The sequence below is a fragment of the Lutra lutra genome, chromosome 5 (assembly GCF_902655055.1).
Source record: "Lutra lutra chromosome 5, mLutLut1.2, whole genome shotgun sequence".
In the NCBI taxonomy this organism is placed as follows: domain Eukaryota; kingdom Metazoa; phylum Chordata; class Mammalia; order Carnivora; family Mustelidae; genus Lutra; species Lutra lutra.
In genome coordinates, this window is record NC_062282.1 from 78,917,970 (window position 1) to 78,931,654 (window position 13,685).

At 46.4% G+C, this 13,685-nt stretch overlaps 1 protein-coding gene and 1 pseudogene across 2 annotated transcripts in view; one reads left to right on the forward strand and one right to left on the reverse strand.

Moving 5' to 3' along the window:
• Positions 1-2,172, forward strand: part of LOC125100004 (collagen alpha-2(I) chain-like) — an 88,938-nt pseudogene extending 86,766 nt beyond the window's left edge.
• Positions 2,173-3,998: 1,826 nt separating this feature from the next.
• Positions 3,999-13,685, reverse strand: part of PFDN1 (prefoldin subunit 1) — a 70,580-nt gene continuing 60,893 nt past the window's right edge. For both annotated transcript variants that reach the window (XM_047730744.1, XM_047730743.1), the window contains one exon: positions 3,999-4,420. In XM_047730744.1, the coding sequence (XP_047586700.1) occupies positions 4,337-4,420 (84 nt within the window). In that variant the 3' untranslated portion in view covers positions 3,999-4,336. The remainder of the gene's footprint in view (positions 4,421-13,685) is intronic.

Genomic DNA, 13,685 nt, shown 5'->3' on the forward strand with positions numbered 1-13,685 from the left:
GCACCGAGAGCAATGAGCTCCGAGTCCCCATTGCCCCAGGTTTCAGAGCCTGTCATGTGAAATAAGTCTTAGCAAGGGCAGCAAGGAGAAAGGTGTTAAAGGAAGTTCTCCTGATGAAGCTGCCCATGGTTCCATGGTAAAATGGGAGGGAGGCTCAGGGAGGAGAAGCAGTGTGGTATGGGTATCCTGATGCCTATACCACACGGTTGTGAAGACTGAGTGGTATTATGTATAGGCTTTTGGCACAGGTTCTGGCACATTTGTGATCTCAACAAATGGTAGCTTAAGAGAGGCTGCGGGACCTTTCGCATAGCAACCAGGTGGGGTCTCAGACCTAGATGAAGCAGGCAGTTTCTATAGAGCGGGCAGGGGCGAGGGCCCTTCTGTCCCAGGGCAGCAGCGCCGGCCTTCTGGCAAGTAAAATACGGTAAGGAATGATTCTTGGGTGTGTGCATTCTGTTGTTTTCTTCCTCTCCCAGTCTGAAGCTGCCCACAGCAGGATGAAGGAAGGCTGGGGGCTTGGGTAGGTCTTTTGGCAGAAAGCAGCTGAAAGCCCTTGGGTAGGGCTTTCCTGTTGAGGTGGCCCCAGGGCTTTGGACTGTGCATGCCTTTAATGGGTGGGGTAAGGGCTGCCTGGTGAGAGAATGGTCCTAGAGCACTTTCAGTCCTGTGGTCTTCCCAAAGCCTCTTTTATCCCAGTTGGCCCTGGGCAAGTCTAGCTTGCCAAAGGCCTGAGTTCAGACCCTAAGCCTGCCTGGTTATGTATGCTTGAACAAGAGACTTAACTTCTTGAAGCTTTACATTTCTTACCTGTGAAATGAGTATGATGGTAGTATCTATGTTCAGGTGCTGCTGTTAGAAGACTAAATCAGGTAACCTTATCAGGCTTCAGAATAAATGTCTTCTCTTTCACTAGGATTCCCTGGGACTGGGTCTTGTCTCCCAGACCTTAGAACAATTTTGCTTGTGTTGCTGAGTGGCGCCAAATGAAAGCAGGCTGAGTTGAAAGCTGTGCCACAAGAAAAGGGAGGGGAGGTCTGTGGAGGGTGGCTGACAACTTGGAAAAGCTCACTACTAACCCAGAGTATTCTAGCTACTATACCAGGCTTGAGAGAGAAAAGTTGCCAAGAGAGGAGATATAAAAATAGATACACAAAAATAGAACTGAAAGAAGACTGCCATAGGACCAATTTAATTTATAAGATTCATGTATTCATTAACTTTGAAAAACTTTAAAATCCTTACTGCTTATAAACGAATTTAGCAGTGGTGGTGGCTTTCAGATTTTCTTAAAAGGGGCCACAGATCCTCTGAGACAGAGGTTGACCATCAGCCATTTCAAGTATGTGCTTACCGGAAGGAAGGCTGATGACAGCCACAAGTCAACTGACTAGCAAAGGGAGGTTGGAGTCCTTCTTGACCTGTGGATTTGTGTAGCACTCAAATTCCTTAATAGAGCACTTAGCCCTGACAGGACTTAGATTTCTACCTCCATTCTGAGAAAAAGCCAGGGCGCCAGGCTCTAGCCATCCCCCTCACTTGACCAGTGACCTGCCGTGTATGTGCAGAAGTTAAGAGGTTGGGGACACTGTGATAGTGTGCATTGCTCAAGTTTGACAAACCAGAATTCTTGGTTATTCTCTTAGGGCCTGTAGTTCCTTTTTAGGCAGCTTTGGAGGGTTGGTGTGGGGGGTAAGCTGGCCTAACTGTATCTGAGGAAATACCAGTAAGGTACAGGGCATAGTGCTGCCTGGTTTCTAAAGCAAGCAGGGCTCACCAACTTTGGCAGGCACGAAATGTCCATCACTATCTCTTTGGCTGCCTTAGTGTGAGGCCATCTTGTTGGTTCCCTAGTTACCTGTCCCTGTGGGGGTAAAAGTCCTTAGGAGGAAGAGGAGCGAAAGTAGCTGAGGAGCTAAGCCAGCTTCCTCCAACACAGTGAAAGGCTGCACCCAGTCTGCCCAGTAGCTCTCACTGCTACAGCCCACCCGTGGTCTGGGAAGCACTAGCTCTATAGGCCTGGGCTTTGTGCCAGTTCATTCTCATCCTCCCTCTCCTTCTCTCTCCAGTGTATGTGGTGGAAGACCAAAGAAGGGATGACTTGGGCCCATCCACCTGCCTCACAGCCTGCTGGACTGCACTCTGTTGCTGCTGTCTCTGGGACATGCTCACCTGACCAGCCCGGCCTTCCTGTCCTGCCAGTTCTGCCACCACCTTCAACAGGTGTGCCTGCCCCATCTCTTCTGATTGCTGAAATAAATGAAAATGACTAGCTCTGCACAGACACTTCTACCTTCAACACAGTGGGATTCTAGATTAGCAGGGGTTGCACTGCTGTTTAATTCAGTGACTTTATCTTTTTAATGTTTAAAATCCATTTCTTATTGGCCTTTCACAAATGTGCTAAATGACTTTTATTTTTTTGGCCAAAGGCTTAGTTATAAAATATATATTTATAATTTTAAAATTATACATTCAAGATAGTGACATGATGTAATACCACTGAATGATTTCTCTGCTAACACCCTGTATGTTTCAATAAATTTGTCTAAACCTCAACGGCCTGAATAATTCCAGAGAGAATAGAAGCCCTGGAGCCCCTGTCCACTATGACAAGGAGGGGGTCTATTTATGCTTTCATTCCACTGCAGGTGGGTGCTATAAGGAAGGCACGTTCCACGGGGCCCTCACCAGACTAGCACTTTCTCTCTCATCCCACTCAGAGCCAGGCTCACCAAACTACCCAAAGCTAGGCCTTCTTTTCTGCTGCCCGCCCTCCCGCCCCCCCGCCCCCAGCCTTCATCCACACACACAGGAGAGAGAAAGGCTGTCACAGTACAAGCCAGACAGCCCATCTCAGCTCTGGCCGCAGGGGGGCGCTGAGCCACCATAACAGAGTCCGATTTCTCCCAGCCGGAGAGGCTGGAGGACAGCTCTCTGCCTGCCCACTTTCACTCTGAAGTGCTGATGTACTCAGCAGTTCACTACCAGTTTTCTTTGAAACAAAACCTTATTTTATCCATCACCTGATTCTGTGGAGTAAATGGTCCCACAAGAGCTGATTTCAAGCTACCAACATGATGTCCTGAACGCAGAGTTGGGGAAAAAAGCGCAGGAGTGCACCATTATGTAGTACTTCCATCCAGATACAATAGACTGTCAACATCAAAAACATAGATAATGGCCAGATTTAGTAATTAGGAAGGGATAAGTTCTGCATATTTATTTTAAATATAATTTTTTTTTTTTTTTTTTTTTTTTTTTTTTAAAGATTTTATTTATTTATTTGACAGAGAGAAATCACAAGTAGGCAGAGAGGCAGGCAGAGAGAGAGAGGAGGAAGCAGGCTCCCTGCTGAGCAGAAAGCCCGATGTGGGGCTCGAACCCAGGACCTGGGATCATGACCTGAGCCGAAGGCAGCGGCTTAACCCACTGAGCCACCCAGGCGCCCCTATTTTAAATATAATTTAATTGTATATTTACCTAACTTAATTTTTAATGACAGTTGTGTTTCACAACTGGCTTAAAACAAAATTCTAACACTTGTTTTAATAATTGGCTCTCACCAGCCAGTACAAGCCAGCTCCTGCACACCACTGCCCCTAAATCTCTAGGATTGCAGTGTCCACCTCTCTGACACTGGCCAAAGGGTTAGACAGCCACAGAGGTGCTGTTGGTTTATTACTGCATTTTCTTCAGGAACATTTGTGAGGAAGCAGGAGGGAATCTTTAGGCACACTACCACCAAAGTTACTTAAATTCAGCTATGCCCTGGTCTCCTTCCTTCCTAATCTTCATAGAGGCTCAGAAGGTGAGGGATTTATTTACTCAAAGGAACAGAAAGGGAAAAAAGAACAGGAAAGGCTCCAATAAAGAAGGAACAGGGCCAAAGCTCTGGAAGAAGACAGGACAGGAAGGAGCTGAGGTTGAAAGCTTCTGCTTCTCGGGTCCTTGGTTTTCATCCTTCAGCTTGAGAAAGGCAGACTTACTAGAGTGGCTGGGGGAACAGATGCCTTTTATTGGTCTAAGCAGCGTAATGAGTAATAGGCTTGGGCAGAGCTCCCCTGTCTTTCCTGGCTCCCATCTTCCCTCTCCTGGGAGTTGGTGATTCACCCCTAAGGGAGAAGAGTGTTCTGGGTAGGGGTGGCAGACAGAGCCAGGATAAAAAAATACAGAGTTGGGATCTGAAAGGGGATCAGGGTGAAGTAGAAAATACAGGGTTACCAGATTATCCAAATAAAAGTCCATCAGGGTAGAAGAGAGGCTGTTTTCCCACATGAGCCCCTCTGCCCTTGCCAGGAATGGGAGGGTGCAGGAAGCTTCTGCTAGAGATTTCCTACTGTGCCCTTCGTGCCATCAGCATCTCCCGGATGTTGTCCTCCGCTTCCTTCACACTCCGCTCCAGGTAGGACTTCTTCTGCTGCAGTATGAGAAAAAAATCAAGAGTTAGGAGGTATGGGACGGTTTGGCAAATGCAGCATTTACAGTCAATGGTAATGGCTTCTCCTCAATGTCCACCTCTCTGACACTGGCCAAAGGGTTAGACAGCCATGGAGGTGCTGCTGGTTTAGTGACTTCCAATAGCGTATTGTCTCTTGGGGGCCAGGTAAACACACACCTGCCCAGAGTGCTCCTCTCATCCCACCCACAGGCCTGAGTGGGGAGGAAGAGGTTATTCGGTGCAGGAAGCAGAAGTGCTCTGTGGAAGGCAGCTGTGCTCTTCCCCCAGGAGGAAGTGGACTCAAAACAGGCGTCTCAGTACATGAAGTTATACCAGACAGACAAAGGCTAGGAAATTCCAGGACAAAGTTCTGGCCCCCTAACAGTCAGTCTCTCAAGGTTTTCCATGGCCTGGGCCAGGCGCCTATAGCCGCCACTGCTGCGGAATGGACAGGGTACCAGAGGGTTCTGCTCTGTCCAGTGAGAGGACAGGCTGCATGAGTGCTAAGAAGTTGTAACATGTCTCACCGAGGCAGATGAGTCAGGCTGAAATCTGCTTTTCTAATGAAACCGCTGCCTGCCAGGAATCCAGGACAGTGACACACTGAGTAAAACAGACCTTTTGGAAGTTTACCTCCTACCCCATCTGGGTCCTAAATTAAAAATCTCAACTTAGACAAAGAACTTTAACTACTTTCAGGAGCCACATCTGGGCCAGGATTACAAAAGATTAGTCAAAGGAAATGATGTATTTTCCCTGTGGTCACCCAAAAAGTATGGTGGCTTCACCACTGGTCCCTGCCCTGAGGACAGAGTTGTGGCTGCATTCCCACTTAAGAGACATGAAATGAGGCTCCCTTTTTGAGGAATACTCAATAGTCCCCTTTCTAAGGGTCCATGTGGCTGGGCCACACTGGCCAGGCAGCCACGCAAAGCCTAGAGCGCTGGGCAACCCACGAGGAACCAGTGCCCTTCTCACTCACCCCGACCTAGCAGCTGTGGATTCACTGTGACCACGAAAGTGCCCAGATGACCTGGGAGAACCAGGGCAATACTGGGCCAGAGAACAGGTGAGCAGTCTGGCCTGACAGGCTCTCCTTGGGATCTGATCCCCAATCAAACCACTGAGGCAGGAATATTGAAATGAAGGCCTCAAGGTCTCTGGTATTCTACAGATCCCTGTGGCTAACTTCTTAGAACCACACTCTGCCCAGATTTTTTTTTTCCTTCAAGATTTTATTTGACACAGAAAGAGAGAGAGAGAGAGAGAATATGAGCTGAGGGGAGATCAAACGCAGACTCCCTGCTGAGCAGGGAGCCCAAGATTATGACCTGGGCTGAAGGCAGACACTTTAACCCTCTGAGCCACCCAGGCACTCCCAGATATTTATTAAATGATAATTTTAGAGATGTTTTCCTGTTGACACCAATGCTGTGCCATCTTTATCAGTTCTTGTGTGAACTTCTGATTCCTGTTGGTTGTCTCCTAACTTCAAATTTCCTGATACCTCTTTACTCATCTCCCATCTGTCCAACTTGCACATAATTCCCGTCCAACCTGTAAACAACAGGAGCCCCATAAAAACTCACAGTGGCTGCAAATGTACACTGTTGCTAAGGAATTTATTACATTGCTACACCTGATACAGGCCTATCATTGTGCTATCAGAATGGTAATTTAAACTTCCTTTGATAAACAACCCCTAGACTTTACATGTGGTTAACTTAAAGAGGGAAATACTAGTAACTCCTGACACACCACTGAAGAATGTCCATATACTGGGTGTTGCACAGGAGGGGAGCAGCAGCTAAACAAGTGGCATGTACCATCTGAGCACCTTCCCAGCCCCCTGGGAATGGGAGGAAAAGGCCAGTGGGGCAAGCAGGGCTGTGCTCCCATGGGGTCAGCGGGTGCTCAGGACCCAGGTCCTTTGCATTCCATTTCTACCTACTGCACTTGCCTCTAGACAGTCAAATTCGGGTTATAATTCTTATTTTAAAATTCGTCATTCTGTGTCTCTTCTATCTTCCAGTTTCAGTTTTCTGGTTTTTTTTCCATGATTTTTAACCACTGCATAACCTAGAGTCTTCAAGCTTGAAAAAATAATGCAAAATAAACCTATCTTTAAATCTTTAATTACCTAATGTAAATTTATTGCACAAATTTCATTTCATCATAACAGCTGGGTCATCCCTAGCACAGAGGGACCTGTTTTCTAACTTTTTCAGCTGTTTCTGCCTTCATCCTCAAACATACCTAAGTCAAAAAGATCTTCGTAATCAAACCTGAATCAATATTCGTGATGTGCGTTAAACTGTCTCACAAAAAGATATTGTCCTAACCCACTCCTACCTGTGAATGTGGCCTTATTTGGAAAGAGGGTCTTTGCAGAGGTAACCAAGTTAAAATGAGGTCATGCTGAGTTAGGGAGGGCCTTAAATCTAATGATTAGTGTCCTCATAAGGCCACATGAAGACAAAGGGACACAGAGACAGAATGCCATCCCTTGATGGGAGGAAGAAAGGGAACGATGCATCTACCAGCAAATGAACACCAAGAATGGTCAGCAACCAGAAGCCAAGAAGAGGAAACTGAAGGATTTTTTTGCCCCAGAGGCTTCAGAGGTAGCGTGGCCCCATGACACTTTGATTTTGGACTTCTAGCTTCCACAACTTATGAGAGGATAATTTTCTGTTGTTTAAAACCAACTGGTATGTAGTAATGTTATGCAAGCCTAGGAAACCATGAAATGAGGGATGTCCCAGAGACAGAATCTACCCCTAATTTCTTCTGTAGCCACAGCTTCTGACCACACTGAATCATAGAGGTCTGGCTAAGGATATCTATTAAGTTAATACACTGGGACCTGTACTTCTCCCGAAAAAATTGTGCTAGAAGTGATCCAAATACAAACAAGACTGTCAAGATGTAGAAAATTAAGGAACCGATGATTAAGTCAAAATTTTTTTCTTCTATTTCCACACGTTCTTCCTAAAACTACTAGTCAAATCAGAAATTCTTTAGACCAGTCTTCCCCATTTCTGTAAATGACAACTCCATTCTTGCAAATGCTCAAACCCTTTGGTGTCATCTTTGAATCATTCTTCTTTCACATCTGATATCCAATCAACCAACAAATCCTATGAGCACTACCTCAAAAGGTATCCAGAATCTAACCTTAATGTATAGCCTCCTAAGTGGTCTCCTATCTTCTTCCCTTGATCCCCATTAGTTTCTTCTCCAGGCAGTGCTCAGAGTTCTCTGTGAACACTTAAAACCCTCCAGTGGCTTCCAGTTTCAAAAGGAAAGGCAAAAAGTCTTTTTGCAAAGCCATGTTTAGTCTCGTTCTCAGCGGACTCTGACCTCAACTCCCTCTCAACCACTTAGCTCTGGCCACACTGGCCTGCACCTCCAACTCTGCGCTGCTCCTCCCCCACCCCCCACTCCCAACCCAGCGGCCAAGCTCCTGCCCAGGTTCTGCCCTTTGGCTCTGCTAGGAACTCTTTCCCTCACATATCCACAGTACTAGCTCCCTTACTTCCTTCAGACCTTTCTCAAATGCCACCTCACTGGGAAAGGCTTTTAATACTCAGCAGCTCTGTGCTCCCTCTTCTCCCCACAATGTGCCTGCATCGCATCTGCCAGCACTGAGAGCAGCAACATCGGGCCTTCTTCCCTTACAAGAAAGAAAAGTCCTCAAGGGCAAGACTTTGTTCTGTTTGCTGATACCCCAGTGTCTAGAAAAATAGCTGGAACAGGAGAGGAACTCAATACCTGTTCAATAAAGTGCCTTTGTGATGGGAAATGACTTACTGCTGTACTTGTATCCACACCGCTTTGTAGTTCCCCTCACAACATGAGTGAATGAGGAACACCAACAGAGCATGCAAAGACAGAAAATGACCATCTCCTTCAAGATGATTCGCAGTTTGGGGCAATGCCTCCTAACCTCTGCTCCAGGTAAACATGGGTCTAAAACTCAACCCTTACTGATGTGATGTCCCTCGGAAAATCAGAGGCTTGCTTCCACAAACAGAACAGGCCCTAAGGGTCAAGCCCTTTATTAGATCAACTTATAAAACTGTAAAACAAACTATCCCAATTTCCCACGTCCTGGAGTGGGAAATCCTTAAGAAAATGCTCAGAGATTGGCCAGGACTGCTGTGAGCTACAAGGGGATTATGACTGCTGTGTAAACTCCAGGAGGACTGTCAAACTGACACCTTCCAGCAGAAGTCCCAGGAACACATTTGCTGGCCTCACTGCAGCATTTTTCTGTCTTGCTGAACAATGTCCTTCAGAAGCTTTCCCCTAGGAAATTCTCCAGTGAAATCAAACCACAGAGCTCTGGGTGCAGCGACATTCCTGCGGGCCTTGTGCTGGAGTGAAATGCTGAGATTTCCTGTGGGGCTCAGCACCGCCAGGGAAAGGGCATTGCTGCAGTTATTGCTCATCAGCCTGATGTTCTCTCTGGGAGTCATGCTGAGGGGCCAGTGTTCCCTTTATGACCTCCCATGAAGGAAAGAGGCTCAAGTCTCTAGAACTTTTCTGACATGACATAATCTCTCAAACAGACCGCTGAGGTAATTCATCTTGTGTTGCTATCCGTATAGACTTTTTTCCTTAGGGCCTTTGTTTCCCTCTCTTTCTCGCATATTTTTCCTGTTTGCCATTTCTTAGAGCATAGAAAGTAGTATTCCTCTCTCATCCTCTATTTCCCCATTAGTAAAATGAGAATTTGGACAATACCAGTATCCTCACTCCCCCATTATTATTCTTTAGACACAGCTTTTTCTTCAAATGAACTCTTGTCTCAAACACAAAACAAGTAAGACAGGTAAAATAGAGCTGAGGGAAGGGATGGGAAGACACTGGATAAAAGAAGAATTTCTAGCTTGTCCCATGCCTCCAATCCAGGCTACAGGGGTAGCAGAAATGGGCATCTTGATTCGTTTCTGCCCTTGATGTTCTGTGAGATCTATGCTCAGAGACCCTCTGCTGAGTCCCATGTTTCAGATCCCAACTTTGACCTATCCTGGCCACACACTTCTCCCTTATGCTGAATCCATGGCTGCTAACTTCTGCAGACCACTGCCAACTTCAAGCTCTACTATTAATCAGAACATGTGAAGCAAAGGCCACCTTCCCATTGCTGCTGCCTTGGCTCCCAAATTAAAAACCCAGAGCCGGAGGCACCTGGGTGGCTCAGTGGGTTAAAGCCTCTGCCTTCGGCTCAGGTCATGGTCCCAGTGTCCTGGGATCGAGCCCCACATCGGGCTCTGTGCTCTGCAGGGAGCCTGCTTCCCCCTCTCTCTGTCTGCCTCTCTGCCTACTTGTGATCTCTGTCTGTCAAATAAATAAATAAAATCTTTAAAAAAAAAAAAAAAAAAAAAAAAAAAAACCCCAGAGCCGCAGTGATTTTCATGCTCTCTCACTTTGCAGAACTAAAAAATGGCCAGAGGATGCCAGATGCCCACACTGGGGAAGTTTAGCAAGAAGCCAAGAATTCACCGAAGACTGAGAAGGCATGTCTTAGCAGACGGGGGTAAAATGTGATGAAGGCACAAAGAAAAATGAGGAAGAGAAAGTAAGAAAGGCAACGAGGGGTCACAATCAGAGAACTGAGGAAGGGAAATGAGACCAAGATGGCCGAACTGTAGCAAGCAGAAACAGTGCAGAGCTCTGAAAGTGCAAGTAGAAGGGTGAGGCACTCACCAGGGGCAGGAAAGACAGACCATGCCTGACCTGGAATGGAAAGCTAAGAGACTGATCCACAGACACACGGCTACTTGGGAACTCATCAGGGGGCATCCACTTCACCATTAAGGATACAACTAGGCGGGGCACCTGGGTGGCTCAGATGGTTAAGCATCTGCCTTTAGCTCAGGTCGTGGTCCCGGGGTTCTGTGATCAAGCCCAGAGTGAGGCTCCCAGCTCAGCAGGGAGCCTGCTTCTCCCTTTCCCTTGACGGCTCCCCCTGCTTGTGCTCTCTCACTCTCTCTGTCAAATAAATTAAAATCTTAAAAAAAAAAAAGATACAACTAGGCAATAAAGGAACTTGTGAACTATAACACAAGGCTGGGAGATAAGCTCAAAGAATGAGAAAGTAGTTTTAGGCATGGAACAGGAGAATCTAAGAGAAATCTAAGGAGTTATTGTCTCTGCAACTTTAAGAAACTGCTTTCAAAAATTCCTCTGCTGTGGGACGCCTGGGTGGCTCAGTTGGTTAAGCAGCTGCCTTCGGCTCAGGTCATGATTCCAGCGTCCTAGGATCGAGTCCCGCATCGGGCTCCTTGCTCAGCAGGAGCCTGCTTCTCCCTCTGCCTCTGCCTGCCATTCTGTCTGCCTGTGCTTGCTCTCTCTCCCTCTCTCTCTGACAAATAAATAAAATCTTTAAAAAAAAAAAAAAAAATTCCTCTGCTGAAAGATGTGGTTTTGGTTTCACTGGACACTGACCTTATTTTTCTCCTAGGTGTTCTCTTTCCTGCAAACAGACTCTGACACTACTACCAAGTGGGATCAGACTCCCAAATCCCACCTGTGACTGCATCCTCAGTCTGCCCAAGAAAAACCTCGACACGACATCTTGTGGCAGAAATACACTGGGGAAGGGGGTGGGGAGAGAAGGATTCCTATTTCTTCCACTTAGTCCCCCTAGGGTTTAGGTGATCAATACCAGTGTTACCCTCCCTAACACGTGAGCTCCATTTAAGTCCCAGAAAAAGCCCAGCCCATCAGACAATCCAGGAAAGTAAGTAGAAAACTCCAGGTAAGCGCAAAGCCAGCAGAAGGGGCAGGTGTTCCAACGCACATGGCACTGAATAGGCTACATCCAAAGCATCATTACATTTTGGGCCACCAGGCTTAAAAAAGGATGAGACCAGCCAGTAAATCATGTCAAGTGATAAGCAGCTGAAGTGGGTAGAAATAGGTGGCTCAGAAAAGATTACGAGGAGAAGGAATTTGACCACTGCCTTAAATATCTAAAGCAATGGCTCTTAAAACGTGGCTCCTGGAATTTTTTTCAGTATCAGCAACTCCTGGGAACTTGTGAGAAAAGCATAATCTCAGGCCTCAACTCAGACCCACTGAATCAGAAATTCTAGGGATGGGGCCTAGCAATCTGTGTTTTCACAGCCCTCCAGGTGATTCTGGGGCACACTTTTTGAGAACCACTGTTCAAAATGAGAATTGGCAAACTGGATTTTTTTCTATAAAGGGCCAGTCAATATCTTAGGCTTTGTGGGGATGTCTCTGTCACAACTACTCAACCTTGCCGTCATAGCATAAAAGCTGACGCAGACAATGTGTAAACTAATGGGCGCCGTGTAAATGAACGGGGATAAGTATGTCAACACGAAAACAAGCAGCAAGGTGGGTCTGACCAACAGGATACATAGTCTGTCAACCTCTGTTCTTAAAAAAAGGAAAGTCTTAAAAGCACCGATTCCAGCAGGCAGAGATTTCAGAGATTTTTAACTTTCAATGAAAGCTGCCTAATAAAAGCCCAAATTTCCACCCATCCTTCTTCCATTTGTTCATTCAGCCCAGTGCCAAACCATTTTCTCTCTTTCCCTCCAAAACTCTGGTCCTTAAAGTTTGTGGCATCATGCCTTAGCAGCTCTCCCCCTCCTGCTGCCACAATCTACAATATCCCGAGTCCTGTCCCTCACTCACCGATGGCTCACTGTCTTCTCTCCACCACAGCTGCACAGCTCAAGGTGACTCCAACAAGAATGTAGATGATCCTTTCAATACCATGACGTTCCCTCCCCTCACCATTTTTATTTCACCCCACCTCAGCCACCCACCCACAGTCACACCCGAGGCACCATGTCAACACCACCAAATGCGCCACCTCTGAAATCTCAGGTTCACCACCTCTGCATATTTTTCAGGTTGCTTTTACCTGATAACTCTCAACTCTAGCACTTCTTCAACCTCATCTCGATGACAGTTTTATTTTTTTTAAGATTTTGTTATTTATTTATTTGAGATAGAATGAGAGCTAGAGAGAGAAAGAGAGCACAGACAGGGAGGAGAGAAAGAGAGAGAGACAAGCAGACTTCCACTGAGAAGGGAGGCCAACGTGGGACTCGATCCCAGGACACTGAGACCATGACCTGGGCCAAAGGCAGAGGCTTAGCTGACTGAGCCACCAGGTGCCCCTTAATGACACGTTGTTCATTATACATTATGCTTGCTTCCATAGCCTTTCCCCTCCTACCCATCCTACCTGGCTGGGCTTCCACAGTCCATCCTTTATGTATTAATCCCTTACAAATATCCTTTTCTTCTTTGCCCTATTCTCCCTCTGTTGCACTTGCCTGGCAAAAATGCCAACCCAAGGGGCGCCTGGGTGGCTCAGTGGGTTAAGCCGCTGCCTTCGGCTCAAGTCATGATCCCAGGTCCTGGGTTCGAGCCCCACATCGGGCTTTCTGCTCAGCAGGGAGCCTGCTTCCTCCTCTCTCTCTGCCTGCCTCTCTGCTTACTTGTGATTTCTCTCTGTCAAATAAATAAATAAAATCTTAAAAAAAAAAAAAAGAAAAAAAGAAAAAATGCCAACCCAAGTTAAACCCAACCACCTGCCTACTCCATGCTTGTACCTAAATGTTGTTAGAGAAGAACACTTAAATGTATGGAATGGTTTCACTTTAAATTCAGGACCATAAATCTCAAACGGGCACTCAACATTGCCCTAGTATTCTATTAAACTTCTTTAATAAGTTCACTTGTGTGTTCTCCAAAATAACTATTTCATATTTTATCTGGTCTCAAATCTCCTATACTCTCTCCTCCCCTCTCCTCAGGTCACTGAGAAAATACAAGCAATCTCATAAAAACTGCCTCTTCTACCCACTATCACATCCATTACCTGACCCACACCTATGCAGATACTCTTCTCTCTCTAGTGTTAAAATGGATAGTGTCCCTGCTTCTGTCAAAACACAGCCCTTCCACTTAGGCACTGATTACCTCTCCACTCACCCTCTCAAAACTTTCATTGTTGCAGTCAGCCTTTGTCTTTTTTACTATTTTTCAATTTCTCTTTCTCTATAAAATCTTTCTTGTGGAGGCAAATCATTTAAAAATCCCTTCTTCCGTGGGGCACCTGGGTGGCTCAGTGGGTTAAAGCCTCTGCCTTCAACTCAGATCGTGATCCCAGGGTTCGGGGATCAAGTCCCGCATCGGGCTCTCTGCTCAGTGGGGAGCCTCCTTCCTCCCTCCTCTCTCTCTGCCTGCC